We start from the raw sequence: 20145 nt of genomic DNA, 5'->3' as shown, positions 1-20145 counted from the left end.
GTCAAACTTAATCGGTCCTGAGGATTTAATCTGTCCTCTGGTCCCACTGCGCCTCCCACCATCACCATATAGTACTCAACTACTCCTCACTGCTAACTTCACCCCATGGGTCTGACCTACACACAACTCAAAATCTGCCTGTGACAGTGACACTCTCTTGGAAAAAGCATTAGGTACATACAGTTCCTTCCATGTGACATCCCAGGCTTCATCTCCAGAGCTCTCAGCCTACACTACACAGCAGCAGTGAGATAGATGCCCCGAGAAGATTCTCAGAGCACATCATGCTCTGGCCTGTGTCATGTCTAGGACCACGCTGCCCTCTCTCTGGAGTGCTTTCTCTGTCCTAGACTCTGTCCAAATCCTATTAGCCCATCGGTCAACAGAGATTTCCTCCTGCAGGCAATGTTCCCCCAGCGCTATACATGTTTCCAGCCAATATACACCAAAACCTCACCTAACTACATACTGTAATTACACGTTCCGTGAGTTTGGCTCCCCCTCAGCCTGAGCTCCTGGGGTAGACACTGTCTTAGTCATCTTTAGTCCTATGGCAATTAACACAATTCTAAGCCCTCAATAAATGCCTGCTGAGCCTTTGATGGCTGAAATGTCCCTGTCCCTGTGTCTAGGCAGACTAGATGGCATACTGGCATCTTTGGCTCACTGCCTAAGCGTCCCTGAAGGAAACTGAAGGGAATCTTCACAGCCTTGCTTCAAAAACAGGCGAGAAGAGTAGCAGTGGCGATGTGGCTCTGGCGTGGCCCTGACATCTCCCTGAGCATCCGGAGCAACAAGTACTGAGAGGCCGAATGCCCCCGATGCTCTTCAGCTGGCCCCGCTCACATCCAAAGGTTATGCTCACAATTTTAAGATGGATATTCCGGGGTGACAGGCAAATACTTTGGGAACATACCAGAACCTGCTGCTCTATAAATGTACAGAAGATTCTTAATTCCTTAGTCATCCACCATGCCAGCAGGAATTAAAAAGCCCAAAGGAAGCAATTAGGAGCTACTACTGATTATTAATCTAGAACTCATGCCAGATGCACCCAAATACAACCTGCATACAGATGTGAACACTTCTCAAAGAATAGCATTCACCAAGCCTGACCTGCCAAGGACCTGCGGATTATGAGTGTCGTGTGACGCTCATGCTCAGGAGAGGCAAGTAAAAACAAAACAACCATGACCACAAACAAGAAATCTGTCTAACGCAAAGGGTTCTTTCCTGGCTGTACATCTTCTGGTTTATCCATCCTAGGGTTCACCCCCAAGGCTTGCACTGAGGAGAAAGGGATGTATCTAGCCCACAGAATGAGTCCAGGAAACGAGTCAGAGTCCATTCAGAGCACAATCCTTGGCCTCAGCAGGTCTGTGTGTGATGACTGTCTGGCTTTGACAAAAGCCCCAGCACTCAGAATGTTCCTCAAATCAAACTCTTCCAGGCTGCACCAGAAACACCGTGCACTAAGGGGTGGGCTGAGAGGAATCAAGGGTTAAGTATCCCCTGGTCCCTGAAGTCTCTGAAGCCTGTGAATAAGCATGGCTAGTCTAACATCAGACAGCAAAGTGACAACTATGGTGTGCACTTCAGTGATTCTGTACTTTAGAGGTACAGAAAACACAATCTCTACCCATAAATAATAACTTACACTTGCTTTCTGTTTTGGAATGTTCTTGTGTGTATGAAGGCTTTGTCTGTGCATATGTATTGCAACCACATGTGCACCGAATGTCCACAGAGGTCAGAAGAGGGTAGCTGGAGCTGGAGTTACAGATGGTTGTGAGCTGCTATGTGAGAATTGGGAACTGAACCCAGGTCCTCTGCAAGAGCAAGAAATGCTCTTAACTGCTGAGGTCTTTCCCTTCCCCCATTAATTCATTTTCTTGAATAATTTCATTTGGCGACCTAATAGAACACTCTTGATTCAAAAGGTTAATGCCTCTACTATAGGCCTTCTAGGATTAGGGATTAGGGATGAGTTGGGTGGCAGAGTGCCTGCCTAGCATGCATGAGGACCTCCCTGCGTTCTATCCTCAGCACCGGATAAGCTGGGCTTGGTAGAGCGTGCCTGTGATCCCAGTACTCAAAAGATGGAAACAGGAAGATCAGAAACTCAGGTTCATCCTTGCCCGCTTCGGGAATTTAAGATCATCCAGGATATAGGAACGTTTAACTCAAAAAAAAAAAAAAAAAGCCTTCTTACTGAGCACCCCACTATATCAGACACTGCCCTGGATCTTTTACCCATGCCACGTAACCCTTAATAAAACCCCCAGAGGGCAAGAACTATTACCCTTATTATACAGCAAAAAAAGTTAAGGTTCAAGGGAGCTGAGAACTGGCCAAAGTTACAGAGCTAATAAACAGCAGCATTAAGATTCAAATCCAAGTAGAGCGATAGCGTTGCACACCTTTAATCCCAGCACTCAGGAGGCAGAAGCAGGTGGATCTCTGTGAGTTCCAGGACAGCCAGGGCTACAGAGAAACCCTGTCTTTGAAAACAAAACAAACAAAAGATTCAGATTCAAATCCCCTCAGCTCTTGGTAAAGTACACCCAGATACAGGCAGGAGGAGCTCACTGTCCCCTCTGCATCTGTTTCCCAGGACCATCTTTATATTTCTCCTCTGTCCAGAACACAGTCACTTCAGAAAACCCTGAGAATCAGACTTGAGAAATCCTGAGCAGGCCAGTGTCTATTTACAGCTAACCAGCACCCTGACAGCCCTGCAGACGGTTGACACTACACTTAGAGACAGGAAAAAACAACCATAAGCTCTGACTGGGGCCCACCTGGGACTAGGAGCCAGTTGGGCCTCAGAGGAAACACTGCCTCTGCTCGCCACCAAGGCTGCCCGCTGTCTCTGGCAGCCTCTTCCTCAGAGGCACCTTCAGGTGCTGGAGTCTAGAACCTAAGGAAGTAGATTTCACCATCTCCCCTATTTCTTTATTTCAATCACAGAAAACACGGAGCTTCTAAAACGCATCCCCATTACTCTCCATCTCTGTTTGTCTATGTGGCACTGACATTATTTTATATATTTATATTGTTCTCTACAACAACAATGTGAATTCTTACTCACTATGATATCACTAAAGTCCAAAATACAAAAAGCATTCAATATTGTTGAATGAATAGATGGATATTAATTCAAACAGCAGACACAAATGTTGAGAGAGGAGACTGAATGTTCACTTCCTAAGAAACCAAATCCAGCCTATTGCTGAGTCCCAAGAGCCCCTCCCAGTACCTCCTTGAAAGCCCCCACATCTCGCTGCTGTGCACAAGCCCCACAGCAGGGCTGGAGAAGGACCTGGAGCTATGCCTGGGGAGGAGACTTGCTTCTCCAGTAAGTACAGCCCAGGCAAATTAAAAGCTCCCTCTTCAGGGAATCCACTCAGCTTTAGTTATAGGTCGTACTTTTTATTTTTGTAACCAGCCAACCCACCAAATTATAGGCCCAGGCCCTGGATAGGCACGCCAAACTCTGGGGCCAGCCTAGCAGAGACACTGCCCTTTTTGGCCTGAGGGCAAGAACAGCAGTTAAGGGCTGAGCACCAGTCAAACCTGAAATGATAAAGAGGGCCATCCCTCTCTAGCAGAGCCTAAGAGGAACCTGGCCCTCAGGCAGGCTGCTGTCCTGGGCAGGACAGGCCCTGCAACTCTCCCAGCAGCCACAGTAAACCCAACGCTAGAAAGCTGTCCCCACACCTATTTTCAAATTCTTACTACAGCAGGCAAGATCCCGTGCGGTCTGGGATCATCTGAAGCACCTCAGATGGCTTCCAGACCTCTTTAGGATCCTTTTCAACCAATCTCCTTTCAGTTCCCTGAATGTGCAGTTGTTCCTGGAATTTCATTATTCCAAAAAAGCTACCCCCAACACACCTCAGATGTTAACATATGGCGGTGATGGTGGAGGGAGAACAGTTAGGTCCTGCAAGACTCAAGCAAGGAAAGCACCAGCTTCATTAAAACAGACCAAGCAGGAGCTAAAGGCCAACTGCAGTGGTGACAGGACAGATGGATGTGTGACTCCAGGTACTTAGCTGGGCCCATTAGCTAGGAAAGGGTTCACCCCTGGCTCCCACACAGCAGGTATACCACTCCAGCAGCCAGAGGGTAGCAGCATCATTGATGCGGTGAAATGCTTGTTGAGAATCTACCACATTCAAAGCATTTGTGTGTCCGCCTGTACCCGTGTGTGCCTATGTACACATGTGACCTTGACTGAGGAGGCCAGAGGCTGGCACTGGCTGTGTCCCTCAATCGCTCCCCATCTTACTCTTTCAGACACAGTCTCTCACTCAGTGACTCTGCAATACTGGCTTCACAGCGAGTCCCAGGGATCCTCTTGCACCCCAGCCCTGGACTGCCTGCACATGAATACCTTGCCCAGCTTTTTACATGGGTACTGTAGGTCAAACTCAGGCCCTACGCATCTCACCAACTGAGCCATCTCCCGACCCCAAGCACCGCTAATAACAACTTAGTTATTATTACAAGATGCCCTTCCACCTTTAAAGACAAGAAACAGAAAAAGAAAATGAGTTTAAAGTTTGGACAATAAACTGAAGCATCTACATACGGTTCAAGTGTAATGTGTGGGACTATTTCCAATCCAATTTCTCACATATTTCAACCATTTTTTTTTTTTTTTTGGAGACAGGGTTTCTCTGTGGAGCCCTGGCTGTCCTGGAACTCACTCTGTAGACCAGGCTGGCCTCAAACTTAGAAATCCGCCTGCCTCTGCCTCACAAGTGCTGGGATTAAAGGTGTGCGCCACCACCGCCCAGCCTCAACCATTCAACTTTTAATGAGCAAACTAATGAATGGTCAGGGACCACTTACCAACTAATCTCTAATCTCTATTCCCTGGTGAAAGATTGGGCAGCAGGGCCTCCTCGGAGCCTTTTCTAGCATCAGTAAATCTTCAGGCAGGACTCTGTGAACTAAAGCTACATCCTGATCATGCTCGTTTCTCTGTCACCAGGCTCCTCTACTCCAAAAAGCCAGCCTCCTGGCTGCTCTTCCCAACAGCCTGCCCACTCTTCCTCTTTAACTTCCTCCCGTCCTGCTGTCTGGAGCAGCCTTCTCACTTCTGGACTACCCTAGTCACTTTTAGGACAAGACTTAAAGCAGTGCCTGACTTCCTTCCTGTACCAGGCTGATCTTGCCCTCCTCTGATTCCTGTGTGGTTATAACTGACTGACTGACATCTCAGTACCCCCAGAGTTCCCTCTGAGTGGCTTTTTTGTTTTCTTTTTCTATGGAGACAAGATCTTGTATAGCCCAGGCTAGCCTGGAACTCATTATGTAGTGAAGATAACCCTGAACCTAGGATCCTCCTGCCTTAATCTCCAAAGTGTAGAGGTCACAGGAGTATACTACATGCTCATTTTATGGATCAAACACAGAGCCACACGCATGCTCAGTGAGTACTCTACCAACTGAGCTACATCCTGTCCTCAAGAGTGCTCTTTGTTTCTTACAAACATGTAATTGAGCAAGGCAAATCATATCCTCGTATGGATAAAGCCAATACAGAAGCTTCACAGACAACCTGAGAATTCATGCTTGGTTTGATGCTCCAGTCCAAAATACAGTTCTCAATGCTCATTTGACTCTCCCACTCAGGTAGCCTCATTTACATATTTGGCATGCTCAGTTGCTCAGGAGAGTGCAATGTATGCAGAGGGAATGACTGACCAGTGTAGACTTGAGCCTTACCAGTCTCAATGAGGTCTTTGCTTGGCTCTCAATCTATTCTTTGCTCCCAAAGATATAATCCTATTGTTTTTTGTTGGGTTTTGTGAGATAAGATTTTGCTGTATGCCAGCCTGACCCTAACAGGGATAACTTTGACCCGATCCTCCTGCCTCCAAGCCACCAAGGGCATGTGCCAGCACACTCAGTCTAGCTCCTATCTTGTAATTACATTTATTTTTTCCGGGGTGGGGACCAGCTGCTCATTATTCCAGGCTATCCTTGAGCATGCTCTATAGATGATGCTAACCCTGAACTACTGATTTTCCTGCCACCATCTCCCAAGCACTTGGATTACAATTGTGTGTCACCCAACTGTAAGCAAAAGGTCAACTCTGGAAAGAACACGTAGGAATGCAGGCTTTGGAGCCAGTGTGGTTTGCAGTTGTAATCCCAGCACTCAGGAGGATGAGGTACAAGTCAGACACCTGTGTGGGCCAGTGAGTTCCAGGCTAGTTTGGTGCTACAGTCTGAGATCACGTTTCAAAACAAAGGGAAATAGGACATGGCTTTGGAGTCAGGATTCAGATCCTGACTACTTACTAATTCTTTAATCCTGCATCATTTAACCTTCCTGAACCTCAGCTTTCCCATCTACAAAACAGAAATCACTGCTCAGGTCTGGGACTGTAGCTCAGTGGCAGGTCATATGCCTTGCATGCTCGAGACCTTGCATTCAGCTTCAGCATGCATAAAAATCTAAAAACAAACAAACCACCGCCAGTCCCCAACCGGCCCCCCACCATGAACCCTGCCTTACATGATGAAGAAATGAGACAGCCTGTCCAAGTGACTGCTTGGGGCTGGCATTCCATTACCGCCCAATAAATGTTATCAAAAAGATATTAGGAATATTCCTCTGGTGGAAGGTCACTAGATGTCATTTATCCCTCTTTCCAGAGTGGCTACATCCATTACATCTTCTTTTTCTGTGTTTCGTTATTTAAAAAAGCACCATTAATTATCCTTTTCCTAAGAGACAAGAATCTAGAGAACATTGTAGCTATAGGGTTCTGAGGAGCTCAGGCTCAGTGACGTCAGAGCTGGGGCTTACTGCCTGTGCTGACATCACTGCAGCTCTGCCAAGGAGAGATGTGCAAGTCTAGCTGGACCTGAAATGAAAGAGGCTAAAAATATACAACCTGCCTGGGTCTGAGGAACCAGGATGCCACTCAACACCTGCACTGCAGCCTTGGGCCAGAAGGGCATCTCTCTTCTGTGAGAACTAGTGCCCAGGTCCCCAGACACAGGTGACAGGCAGGAAGGACCTACCAATCCTACGGGTGTCCCCTCTCTCTCCTGTTCATCTTTTGACTGCATATAAAGCAAGAGAAACCTCTATTATTACCATTCAAAGTTCAGGTTCTCCCTCCAACTCTAAAATTAGTCTTCATTTTTCCTTAAAAGAGTAATACATAATATAAAATATATAATTATTTTTGAGAAATTCAATCTCCCCTGACGGTCAACACAATTTGGTTCTGATTCTCCTAGGCCTTTTCTCTACACATTTACATATAAGCACATACTCTATTATACAGCATTACAGTCTAAACCACCTCATTTTTTCCCCAGTGCTGGGCTTAAAGGTGTGCACCACCACTGCCGGGCCTGAACTACCTCTTTAGATTATTATTTTTGTATGTGCTCACACTCCTATCTTGGAGATCCTCATCAGCTACAGACAGTAACTGATGCTTGCCTACCAGGTATTTGGCTATACAATGATAAGCAAATGTAATGTCCCCACCCTCAGGGAGTCAGTAGGAAGAAGGATAAATAAGTAATTAAATACATAATTTCAAGATGAAAAATAACACAGAGGAATGAAAAGATTCTAAGATAGAATCGCTTCTCAGCCTTTTGGCTAAGATCAAGTGTAGGATTCTAAGGGAGACAATAATATAAGCAGGGCTGGGAAGAAGGTGCTGATTCCAAAGTGGAAGCCCCAAGTTATAAACTGAGTAACTTAAAGACTAGAGCAAAAGACACCCCAAGCAGATAGAGCTTGTACAAAGGCCCTAACATAAAAATGTTCTGAATGGGGCCAGGCGGTGGTGGCCCCAGCCTTTAATCCCAGCACTTGAGAGGCAGAGGCAGGTGGATTTCTGAGTTTGAGGCCAGCCTGGTCTACAAAGTGAGTTCCAGGACAGCCAGGGCTATACAGAGAAATCATGTCTCAAAAAAACAAAAGAAAGGAAAGAAAGATAGGTAGGTAGGTAGGTTGGTTCTAAATAAAAGATTAATATTTTAAATTTGGCTTCTTTCTGGAGAGAGGAAATGGCTGCCTAACTATAATACAAGCAAGACAGATCCCAGCATAGATGGAGACAGTGGCAGTAGAGAAAAATGGATGCATACTGTTAGAGATGAAACAATGAAAATTACATATGGATTGTGTATTGAGAAAGAAGAGAAAATTACAGAGTACTTATGGGACCTGCTTTGAGCAGCTAGGAAAATGGAAGAATTTCTGATTTAAAAAAAGAAAAGAAAAAACAGAAGAGAAAAGAAGAAAGCAGCATTATGCATCATCATGGAATACCCATGATGTGGACCTTTGTACACACGTGTAATCAGTTCTGAAGAAACACTTTCCAGAATAAAAATGGCTGAGGTAAAAGAAGTTCGCATTTCAAACTGACAGAGCCATAAAAAAGTGTCACCTAAGAGTAAGGCATAGTGGCTCACGCCTGTGGAACACAGAGGCAGGAAGATAACCCAGGGGTACAGGGACAGCCTAGCTTACACTCCTAGGTGGATGCACGTCTTCATAGCAAGCCCGTTTCAAAACGACCAGATAAAAACTCTCCAAACATCTGCACTAAATTTATCTTTAACAACAGCCATGGATATTATCCAGTTTTTTGTTTTCCCTAATATATATATATATATATATATATATATATATATATATGTTTATTTTGAGATAGGGTCTTACTCTGTACCCGACTTGCCTGAAAGCTTAAGCAATCCTCCTGCCTCAGCCTTCGAAATTCTGGGATGGTAGTGGGATGGTAGGTACAGACACCACCATACCTGGTATTTTATTTACATTTTTACCAAAAATTTTCTACAGTTGTGAAATCTATAAAGAAAACCAAAGATTAAACATCCATCGTTTGAAAGCTGTTTTTTGGGCTGGAGAGATGGCTCCCGTGGTCAAGAGCACTAACTGCTCTTCCAGAGGTCCTGAGTTCAATTCCCAGCAACCACATGGTGGCTCACAACCATCTGTAATGGGATCTGATACCCTCTTCTGGTGTGTCTGAAGAGAGCAATAGTGTATTCTTATACATAAAATGAATAAATAAATCTTTAAAAAACAAAGAAAAGCTGTTTTTCTAGTAGTCCTTTTAGCACTTAAAAAAAAAAAAAGTCTACCTAGGAGTGTCTTTCAGGAGGCTTTCCTGAGCCTCTCAATGGAGACCTTCTCTGGTTAAGCACTCTGAGCCCTGCCTTCATTTCCTGTAATACACACATAAACTAGCCTTACAAAGCTGTTGTCAAGGTAAATGAAATCACCCATGTAGCAGCCCTATGCCTGATAAATCAGAATGACTTCAGCAAGTTAAGTCCAGTGCACACAGCTGGTATTAAAAACAGCCGTTTCTGAAAGGAGATGCAGGGCCCCACACAGAAAGAAAAGTTAGCATTGTTTAGGAAAAAAAATTTTCTTTTAAAACATTCTTGTTATGTAGCCCTGGTTGTCCTGGAACTCCATAGGTAGACCAGGTTGGCCTCCAATTAAGAGATCCACCCACCTCTGCCTTCTGGGTGCTATTTTAATACGAAGCCCGCAGAAATGTAAAATTTTCTTTGAAGTGGGGCGGTGGTGGCGAACGCCTTTAATCCCAGCGCTTAGGAGTCAGAGGCAGGCGGATTTCTGAGTTCGAGGCCAGCCTGGTCTACAGAGTGAGTTCCAGGACACCCAGGGCTACACAGAGAAACCCTGTCTCAAAAACCAAAAACCAAAAAATCTTCTTTGAAAAATATTTTATGACTATTTTAAAATATTCTAAGCAGTCAAGAGGTACGGTCTGTTTTTGTCTTAAGTAGATAAGATTTCTAATCACAGGACACCACTTAAAATTTGTCCCCGAATATGAAAGCAGAGGCTACTGATTCCCCATGACTTCTCAAAACCCAGCCAGTTACTCCCACCTACATGTTCCCAGAATTTGAGGGCTAGACCCCTAACTCAAAAGTGTAGGCACCCCGCCAAATGATCCTTAATCAAGGTCAAATTAGTGTCAAGGGGGCTGAGTGCCCCTTCCGAATGGGGACCAGCCGGACTTCAGCAGGGTGCCTCGGCTGTCACCACTGCCAGAGCACGGGTTCATCTTCTCTGATTGACTAGGGTTCTCTCCTACCGTACACTCCATGGTATTAAGGTCCTCAGGTCTCCTCACCCTCTTCCTATAATCAAAGCCAGGACTTTCCTGGGAGATCCAAGAATAGGCCCAAAGTCCCTCAAAACATCACATATACATGACAGACATGCACATGAAGGAGACAGGGGAGTTGAATAGACTTTCAAACGGATCTGTTATCCACAAAATAAAGAAGCACTATCAAAGGTGCTTACAAATTCAGCTCGATATGACACTGCATGCCTGGAATCCTAGCATTTGCAAGGGAGAAGCCAGACGACCAGGAGTTCTAGGCTAGCCTGAGGTACAAAAAAGCCTGTCTTACCTCTATCCTAGCCATACAAAAATATTTCTTGATAACACATTCACAAATACAAGACTTTTATACACTGGTCTGATGGACTGATCAGAAGGGAGATATAGTATGCATATGCCAAATGTCTTTGCTAGACTTTAGGGTGGAGCCTACTGTATCAGAATAACCAGGCACTAGCCCGGTAGATAGGGATAGTAAAAAGGTCTACTCTTTCCTAAGGCATAAGTTCATTAAGATATGACTCTTTCATTCCATTAAAATTTTTAAAAATTTAAATACAAGGCCACTCTTTGTAGCCCTGCTGCCCCCACCCCCACCCCCAGTGTTGGGACCAGCAGTACGAAAATCATACCCAATCACTTTAACAACCCTGGACTTCTGTACCAAGCACAGCAGCACTTAGTGCAATAACCTAATTGCTCCCCCAAACTCCAACACAGGCCAACCCTTTCCTTCAGTTGAAAGCCATGTTAGCCTCCAGAAGCATCCTTAAAACACTGTGAAGGTGAAGTAAGTCTTGCTTTTACTTACATCATAAAGAACAAAAGAGGCTCAGAGGGGCTAGAGAGATGGCTGAGCGATTAAGAGCACTGACTGCTCTCCAGGAGGTCATGAGTTCAAATCCCACATGGTGGTTCACAACCATCCATAATGAGAAACTAGTAAAGAACCTATGGGCTGGAGCGAGCAGGGGTGCTGGAGGGAGCAGAGGCCAGAGAAAAGGAAAGGGGGGAAAAATAAAAACTAAAAAAAAAAAAAAAAGAAAAAAAAAAAAAGAAAAAAGTAATAAAACAAACAAACAAACAAAAAAAGAGGCTCAGAACAGTTACAGGATTGTGCTGGTGGACCTGACAACCAGAGTCCAATCCCTGGGACCTGCATGGTAGAAGGAAAGGAGGAGGAGAAGACAGACTCCCACAAGGCATCCATGGTCCTCCAGATCAACACTGTGGCACACATGTGTTCATGTACACTCAATAAATAAGTATAAATATAATTAACAATTTTAAGCTATAAGATTTGTTTCACAGTCTTTTTTTTTTAATGAAGAAATCATAAATATTTTATTCAGGGATTGTTTTTTGCATGGTCTTTCAGATGAAAAACAGACTACAAAAACTGGATCAGAACCTAAGCTTCTGATTATAAAACTAAGAGCCTTTAAGTCTGAGCTGGCAAATCTCAAACCAGCTAGTGGGGTGGGAGGACTTTTTTTAATGGTTTCATGGGAAATAGAAACGATGTAGGACTGTTCCCTGCAAAGAAATTGATATAAATAAATATTAAACAGCTAAATTCTGAAGTCTAAGTAGTTCTTAAAACAGAATAACTGTCTCTTAAAATAACCAAATCCCAGGCTCTTAGAAAAGGGCTGGGTAACTAAAGAATGTGAAGGTCTCCTCTCTAGACTGACCCAAAGATAGGAAGAGAAGTACACACCTAGCTGGGTGCTGGTGGACACACCTTTAATCCCAGCACCTGGTTGGGGGTGTTTGAGGGGTGCAGGTGGATCTCTGAGTTAGAGGCCAACCTGGTCTATAGGGCTACACAGAGAAACCCCATCTCCAAAAAAAAAAAAAAAAAAAAAAAAAAAAAAAAAGAAGAAGAAGAAGAAGGAGGAGGAGGAGGAGGAGGAGGAAAAAAAAAGAATCTTTCTTGTTACTGCATACTGGGGACTCCATGCCAAAACCAAGAGGAGAACTCTTAACCCTAGAGGAATATCAGAGGTGACTAAAGACAGAGGGGATGGGGACAGGAATTGAACTCCCACTGGTATAGGCCAGCCTAAACCCAGTCATGCAAAAGCTCAGCTAGTCTCTTTACAGTTCTTAAAGTTATTTATAATACTTTTCAGTGTCACAGAGAGCTTTACAAACTAAGCCTACGCAGATCACTGAAGCTCTCTCGGGATTTGAGAGAGACTGCACCATCACCCTTGGCTGCCACAGGGATTTTACTCTCCATCACTTCCGGCTACCCTCTAGCTGTTTTACCAGCCAGTGAGCACAGTAAAAGCAAACTTTTCTAGGTCCTTTCCTACCCACCATACAAATTCCCAAGCCACACCTTTACTGTAAGGTGTAAAGGTAAGAGAACCTTGGAGTGCAGCGAAAGGAGGGGAGAGCAGAATGAGGCAGGTGAGCTATGAAGACAGAGGTAGCCAGGAGTGTGGGAGGGGCACCAGGAGGATGAGGTCAGCAGGATGCCTCCACACCTCTCAGAGGACTCACTCTCTTGGGCGGAAGGAAAGCAGGGACAACTCAGGGATCCTAGCTACCCGGTTCAGGTTCACTCTACAATCCCCTGCCCACCCCACTTCCTCAGAGAGAGGACCTTAAAACGGTCTGTTTCATCTTACAGCAGTTCAAGTGAGAGTCCTAAAGTCTCATGCCCAGAGGGGACAAGAGACCTCCTGGGAGACTAAGTGACCACAGCACCTTCCCTATCTTCAAAGAAAATGGTCTTTCTCTTTTTCAAAAGTATTTCTAAACTGGAATGAGCCCCCAGCTTTTCCCTGTCCTTGTGGCAGCTCAGCTCAAATGCAAGAAATGTTTCCCCAAAATGGAGGCCAGGCGCCTAACAGAGCAAGGCAGAGCTTCAGGCAGACAGAGCTGGGTTCAGTCAGCTCTGGGGCAAATACCTCAGTCTTGACCTCAGGGAAGACCTTGACCCTGCCTTCCCAAGAAGCCTGGGGGAAGATCTGTGGTTTCATTTCCTCTCCACCTTGGCTTCTTTTTTCACTTCAATGAAGACTAGTTATTTCCACTGAGGCCTGTTCCTGTTCTCACCAACTGTGGTGGTTCTCTCAGGAGTGTGTGACTGCCACCTGGACTGCCCAGCTGTGGGCCGTGCAGACCCCACGAGCCCAGCACCAGAGGCTTCTCATCCACGAGCATAAGGGGCAGGAAGCAATTCCAGGAACTCCAGTGTTTTACCCTTACACAACAGTTAAGCTATTTATACTCTTTTATGTGTGAAAAAAAGATTTATAATAGCCGGGCGTGGTGGCGCATGCCTGTAATCCCAGCACTTGGGAGGTAGAGGCAGGCGGATTTCTGAGTTCGAGGCCAGCCTGGTCTACAGAGTGAGTTCCAGGACAGCAAGGGCTACACAGAAAAACCCTGTCTCGAAAAAAACAAACAAAACAAAAAAACAAAAAAATATTTATAATGCGAAACTGGAGAAAACCTATTTATTACATACACATAAACCCCCCAATAAAGAACAAAAGACAAAGGTAGCCAAAACACGTATGACAAAATATTCAGGAAAATGCAAAATCAAGCCAGATAGCATTTTGAATTAATCAAAGAGACAAAAGTTCTCAAAAAATCTAAACCATCCAGAAGTGGCTTATAAAGAAAAGGAAGACCAGACCTTGTGGCACTTTTAATCTCAGCACTCAGGACACAGAGGCAGGACACAAACTCAGGACACAGAGTTTGAATCCAGCTTTGTCTACGTGATGAGTTCCAGGACTGCCGGGGTTATGAAGAGAGCTCTTATCTCTGTCTCAGCAGATGGATGGATGGAAGGATGGATGGATGGATGGAAGGATGGATGGAAGGAAGGAAGGATGGATGGATGGATGGATGGATGGATGGATGGATGAATGGATGGAAGGATGGATGGGTGGAAGGATGGATGGATGGAGAAAAGAAGGGCCAGAGATGCAGGTAATGGGGAAAGCACTTGTCTAGAATGAAGGTTTGGGGTTAGATCTCAAACATTATGAAAGAGGAAGAGAAAAAACAGGAAGGAACATGATATACTAAGTTATTATAGTGGACAGGAAGTCATTGATACAATTTTAAGAGAGGGTATAGATAGGTCTGGGGATCAAGAGAGCTCAAGGGGGTTATGTTGCTTGCTTCAGAGTCAGAGATGGGAGTTCAATCCTGGAAGTGAAATAAGAAAACAACTCCTGAAAGAAAGTTACTCTCTGATCCCCACACATACATACCACAGCACAACACACACACACAAATAATTTTTTTAAATGGATAGGTCTCAGGGCTGGAGAGATGGCTCAGTGGTTAAGAGTGTTAAGACTGTTCTTCCAGAGGTCCTGAGTTCAATTCCCAGCAACCACATGGCAGCTCACAGCCATTTGTAATGGGATCCAATGTCTTCCTTCTGGTGTGTCTGAAGATAGCTTCAGTATACTCATATACATAAAATAAACCTTTTTTTAAAAATGGATAGGTCTCAATGGCCTTGAAAAAACATTTAACCTTTATCCCAACAATGCCACTTACAAAAATTTATCTAAGATAATAATCAGAGATGAAGACAAATATTTGTGCATAGAAAATTCACCACAAAATAGAGATAAAAGAAAAAGTACAAGATAACATAGAAATCAAAAATTCGACTATGGAGTACTATGTAGCCATAAAGTCATGATACTAAGAATGTTTTAAAAATTAGAAAATACTTAAGATTGTAAAGGAAAACTAAGCTGAGTGGTGGTCCACAGCCTTTAATTGAAGCACACAGAAAGCAAATCTCTGTGAGTTCAAGGCCAGCCTGGTCTACAAACCAAGTTCCAGTACAGCCAGGGCTACACAGAGAAACCCTGTCTCTAAAAACAAAACAAACAAAAAAGGGGGTGGGAGGCTAGAGATGGCTCAGCAGTTAAGAACTTTGGTGATTCTTCCAGAGGACCCAGGTTCAATTCCAACCACCCCACCCACATAGCAGCTTACAACTGTAACTCCAGTTCCAGGGGAACTCACACAGATATACATGCAGGCAAAACAATTAATACTTGTGAAATTAAAAAAAATTAATTAAAAAAAACACTCAGTTCATGACAGTCTGAAGGGTATTTTTTTTTCTTCTGAAACAGGGTTTCTCTGTGTAGCCCTGGCTGTCCTGGAACTCACTATGTAGACCAGGCTGGCCTTGAACTCAGAAATCTGCCTGCCTGCCTCTGCCTCTAGGTATTATCTTAATTGTTAAAAATATATTTAAGTGTGTCAAAATCTTACTAGAAAAAAAAAACTAGTCTATAGTACAGATGATTTTCTTCTATCTTTTAGTAATTTCCAAATGTGCTTAATCAATGTATATGTATATATATACACATATATATAACTTTATAATCAAGAGGAAAATCCTCTTTCCTCACTTAGAGAAGACTTTTTATTTTTTTATTTTTGGAGGATGAGATTTGGTTTTGAGACTGTTTTACTATGTAACTGAGGCAGGCCTTGAGTTTACAATTCTGAGATTACAGGCATGTGCTACCATACTGCATTATTGTTTTAAAAGTTAAACTTGGAAATATGTATTTAAGACCTTAAAAACAATTGATAAGGCTGGCAAGGTAGAAGCTCCTGCGGGGCAGGCCTGACAACCCAAGTTAAAGTCCTGAACCTGAGGAGGAAGGGGAGGACTCCCAAAAGTTGTTCTCTGATCTCTACACTCAGGCCACACATACAGGTGCATGCCTGTAGTCACAGACATGGTAATAATAACTGTTTTGAAAATAAAAAACAATGTATAACCTAGATCAGGTTCATTGTAAAGTTTCTATCCTAAGGAAATTACACAGTGAAGGGATATTCACCAGAGCATCGCTCACAGCTGTCATGGTAGGACTGTGAGAACTGACATGTGTACCTACATCGCTGGGTAGGTGCTCTCTGTAAGCCACAAGCTGCTTCTTTGTTACCTTTTCTTTCCCACTGTGTCAGTTCCAATGCAACTGACTGACTGAGGGAAAGGCTAGTGGGTGCAGGGTGCAGGGTGCTATCCCAGGACCTGGTTGAAGATATAGACTTGCAACTTTTCTTCAGCCTCTGGTCAGGTGGTTGTCACTAAGTTACTCTCCAATCCCCCCAGCCCCACTCTCCTCTACAAGGAGGGTAATAACACACCACACGGGGCTATGTTGCAGATTTAATGAAAGTGGAAGTCAAAGATTTAGCAGAGTCTGCTGTGCACTGTATGCTCAGTAAATGCTAACTGAAGTTTATCTCAACAGTGACTCAGATGTGAGATCACTTGTATTCCCCAAAAAGGAGTTTGAGGTGCAGAAATCTGAGGAAGACAGCTATCCTATGCTATAGACCTGGTCACAGGATATGCCTGCTCTTGTCAGACGAGGGTTTCCCAAACCCCACTTTATTTGTGGAGCTCCACTCCCCGCCACACACACACTCCAGAAAACACTCTGACTGGGAAAGTTGTATCAACGCTGAGTCAAGACCACAGACTCCTGGCTTTCTGGTACCGACACATGATCTGACCCACAAAGACCTAGGCAGAGGTTGGAGCTTGAGGTCATTTGCTCAGAACACGGTTCCTGCAGTCCTAACCCAGCCCTGTGCTGTAAACCAGGTATTCTATGGAGGTAGTGCAGATATGTAACAGGTGTGCAAGCATACTGATTTTTTTTTTTTTTGGCTTCTTCCCAGGGGCAGCTGAAAGTCATCTTGACTGATCCCCTCCAGGTGTGCCCTGATAGGAAGCAACTGCCAAGGGGACAATACTTCTTGCTTCCCGTGGAACACCTCTTTGGAACATCCTGGACTTATCTCTTGAGTCCAAGTTGGTGCCATTGAGCTGATGTCAGGCTCTCCACACTGCAGAGGCCAGGATCTCTAGACAGCTCCATGGCTGCCAACAGATCTAATCTCCCTCTTCCAAGGCAGATGAAATCCAATAAGGCTGCTAAGTCTACAACTTATCCCTCCTCACCGGCAGAGTCAGTCCTTCAGGCCACACCAACAATACGCCAGAATTATTACTAGCTCCTAAGAGTTCTTTGAGAACTGAAAGCTATTAACCCCAAGTTTTCAGATTGATCTGTTAGCCTATGTTCAAATGTCTGTTTCTGAAGCTTCATGTTGAGCACATGTTGAATATGGTCCAACTCCCTCTCAATGATACCTGCTACCTCTCTATCCAGAGCCACTTGCATCAACGTCCAAGCCCCAGAGCAAAGCAGAATTCCCAACGTCAGCTCTGAAAACATCCCTTTTGAAACCACAGAAGGACTACAAAGAACCGCAAGCAATAGAACACAAACCAGTCACCAAAGCTTAACATGAAACGAGAAAAAAAAAAGAAAAAAAAAATCAGGCGGGATGGTTTGTGTATTGTTTCAATTGGAAGAAAAAAAATTGCCTAGTCAAATGGCTTATCCACATGTTCAGCCAAGGCAAATCCACTATAACTTAGCAGGATGCCTGCAGGCGGTTCTGAAATAAGTAGAACGGCATCGCTCCTTATCCCACCCCCCACCCCCAAGGGCAGCCAGCCCCTTCTCCGATCCCCGCTTTCCTCTCCGAAACATCTGGTCTGAACGCGAGACCCGCTCTCCTAAGGGAGGAAAAATGCCTGATTTTGGCTGGGGACCCAGCAGCTTCCGAAAGCGTCCCACCAGCGAGGTCCGGGGAATGGAATTCCGGCAGCGGACCGGGAAGTCTGAGGGAAGTGGGGAGGGAGGAGTCTGGACCTCCGGCAGGTCCCCGGGCTTGGGGACCCCTCCTCCCCGACCCGCGACCCCCGAAGGGCCGCTCCGAGCTGCCGGCCGGGTCAGGCGTTGACGGGGCTGCGGGGGTGGGCGGGACCCGGCGGGGGCTGGGGGGCGGCGGGAAGGCAGCAGCGCCCGTCTCACCAACACTAGGGCGAATCTCTCTTCCAGCTCGCACGGCTCGGGCATCGGCGTCTTGCCGGGCGGCAGCAGCAGCGGGACGGAGGGCGGCTCGCCCGGGCCACCGTCGGTGCTCTCCAGGTTGCCCATCGCGGCGGGGCCTCCTCCGGGCCTCAGCCCTCCACCTCCTCGCCAGGGCCCTCCGCCGCTCCGACCTGGCTCCTCCCTCAGCGCCCGCTCCCCAGGCCCGATTCCTCCGCCCCTCAGGGGGCGCCTCGCAGTTCGGCGGGCGGCGGAGCGCTCGACGCGCTGAAGCGCGCCTTATTCATGCAGACCACGCCCACCGGCCCGCCCGCAGCTAACTGACAGTCGAGCCTCCCAATCACAGAGCCTCCCGCCCTCAGCGGCCTCGCGCCTGGCTGCGAGCGCACCCTGGTGGCCCTTGGTGGGCATCCAATCACTGTGCTTGCTGGACGAAGTAGCCATAGAGCGCGGACTGCAAACTGGGAGAAGTGGGAACCCTAAGAAGACCACCATCGGTGACTCACGTCTGTAATTCCAGCACTGGAGAGGCTGCGGCAGGAGGACTGCTTGATTTGAGACCAGCCGTAGCTATGTAGCAAGACTGTCTCAGAAAAAAAAGCTAGTCATCGTAGCCTTGTATGTAACCCTGGAGAAGTCACACCACCACCTTCTGATCTTTTGTCAACTGGAGGGGGAAATATGTGCTTGAAAGTATGATTAAATGATTCCAGTGGAAGCTGGAGATGGCTCAGCTGTTAAAAGTACTGACTGGCCTTCCGGGGGACCTGGGTTCAATTCCAAGAAACCACATGTCTGCTCACAACTATCTGTTAGCCCCGTTTCCAGAGAATCTGACACCTTCCCACAGATATGTGTGATATGTAGGCAAAACACCTAAAAATGCACGTTTTAAAAAAGATGATTACTGTGGCCTAATGTCTCTTCCGGGCCTGTCTCACAGAGGGTTTTATTATCCAAGGAGGGTATCTCTTTTCTGGAGCCTTACACAAACTTCTTCTCCAGGTCTCGCATTCCTGTACTAACAATAGAACGTACAAACCGCACAGCAGAGAATGGAGGTTAGACTGAGGAAGTAAATGGTTTGGTAAAAAGCGATTTGTTGGGTCCTTCCCCTGCTCACAGCCTTCCCGCTCTGCCGGAACTGGAGACTGCTGGCTCACACCTAAATTCTGCGGCTCTTCACACTGTCGTAATGCCCGCTTTCTGGAGAGGAGAGGAGATTCGATCTAGGACATGCATGCCCTCCTCTGGATTTGGCTTTTAGGAAGGATGGGATTCCATCCAAAAGAGACTCAGAGGGAGATATATTTGACACAGGCATCCAGGAGGAGGAAGACTTCTTGCAGACAGACAGAGGCAGGTGGGAGAGGCATTTAGAATAAGACCTTATCAACGAGCTGGTATGAAAATAGGAGGCCTCTGCTCGGCTTGTCACCACTGACTAGGTGATGGACTTCTGTCTTTTCTGTCAGTCTTTATCCCCCTTCTTCTAGTGGTAGAACCACATTTTCTTTTATTTTTTGAATTATTTATTTTATGCATATGAGTACACCATAACTGTTGTCAGACACACCAGAAGAGGTCATCAGATCCCATTACAGATGGCTGTGAGCCACCATGTGGTTGCTGGGAATTGAACTCAGAACCTCTGGAAGAGCAGTCAGTGTTCTTAACCACTAAGCCATCTCCCCAGCCCTGCATTTTCTTTTAGAGAACCACTAGATCCTGTTTGCAGCTGAAGTGCAGCTGGACTTTGCCCTTATCAAGGAAGGGGCAGGACTTGACCCAGGACTGTTAATTGACCTACGCCAAGCTGACAGTAGGACGAGTCAAAGCTTTAAAGGAAGAGTGAGGAAAGAGGCTCTGTCCTTGGGGCTTCCGAATTGTTAAACTGTAAACCAACAGCTATTCTTGCTTACCTTGATATCCATAGTCACCCCCAGCCTGCCCGAGAAGAAGCTGGTATCCGGAGAAGAACAGCTGGGGGTGGGGGTGAGAGGGTTATGCAGAATTCAGATGATTGGAAACCG

At 45.7% G+C, this 20145-nt stretch overlaps 1 protein-coding gene across 1 annotated transcript in view; it reads right to left on the bottom strand.

Moving 5' to 3' along the window:
• Fmnl3 (formin like 3) overlaps positions 1 to 18394 on the bottom strand; it is a 53890-nt gene extending 35496 nt beyond the window's left edge. Inside the window, 1 exon segment of the mRNA XM_052161772.1 lies at positions 18095 to 18394. Coding sequence (XP_052017732.1) covers positions 18095 to 18220 — 126 coding nt within the window. The 5' untranslated portion in view covers positions 18221 to 18394.
• Between the last annotated feature and the right edge of the window lie 1751 nt (positions 18395 to 20145).

Source organism: Apodemus sylvaticus, chromosome 17 (assembly GCF_947179515.1).
Source record: "Apodemus sylvaticus chromosome 17, mApoSyl1.1, whole genome shotgun sequence".
In the NCBI taxonomy this organism is placed as follows: Eukaryota; Metazoa; Chordata; class Mammalia; order Rodentia; family Muridae; genus Apodemus; species Apodemus sylvaticus.
Note: the sequence above shows the minus strand (reverse complement) of the source record. Positions and strands in the feature narration are given on the sequence as shown.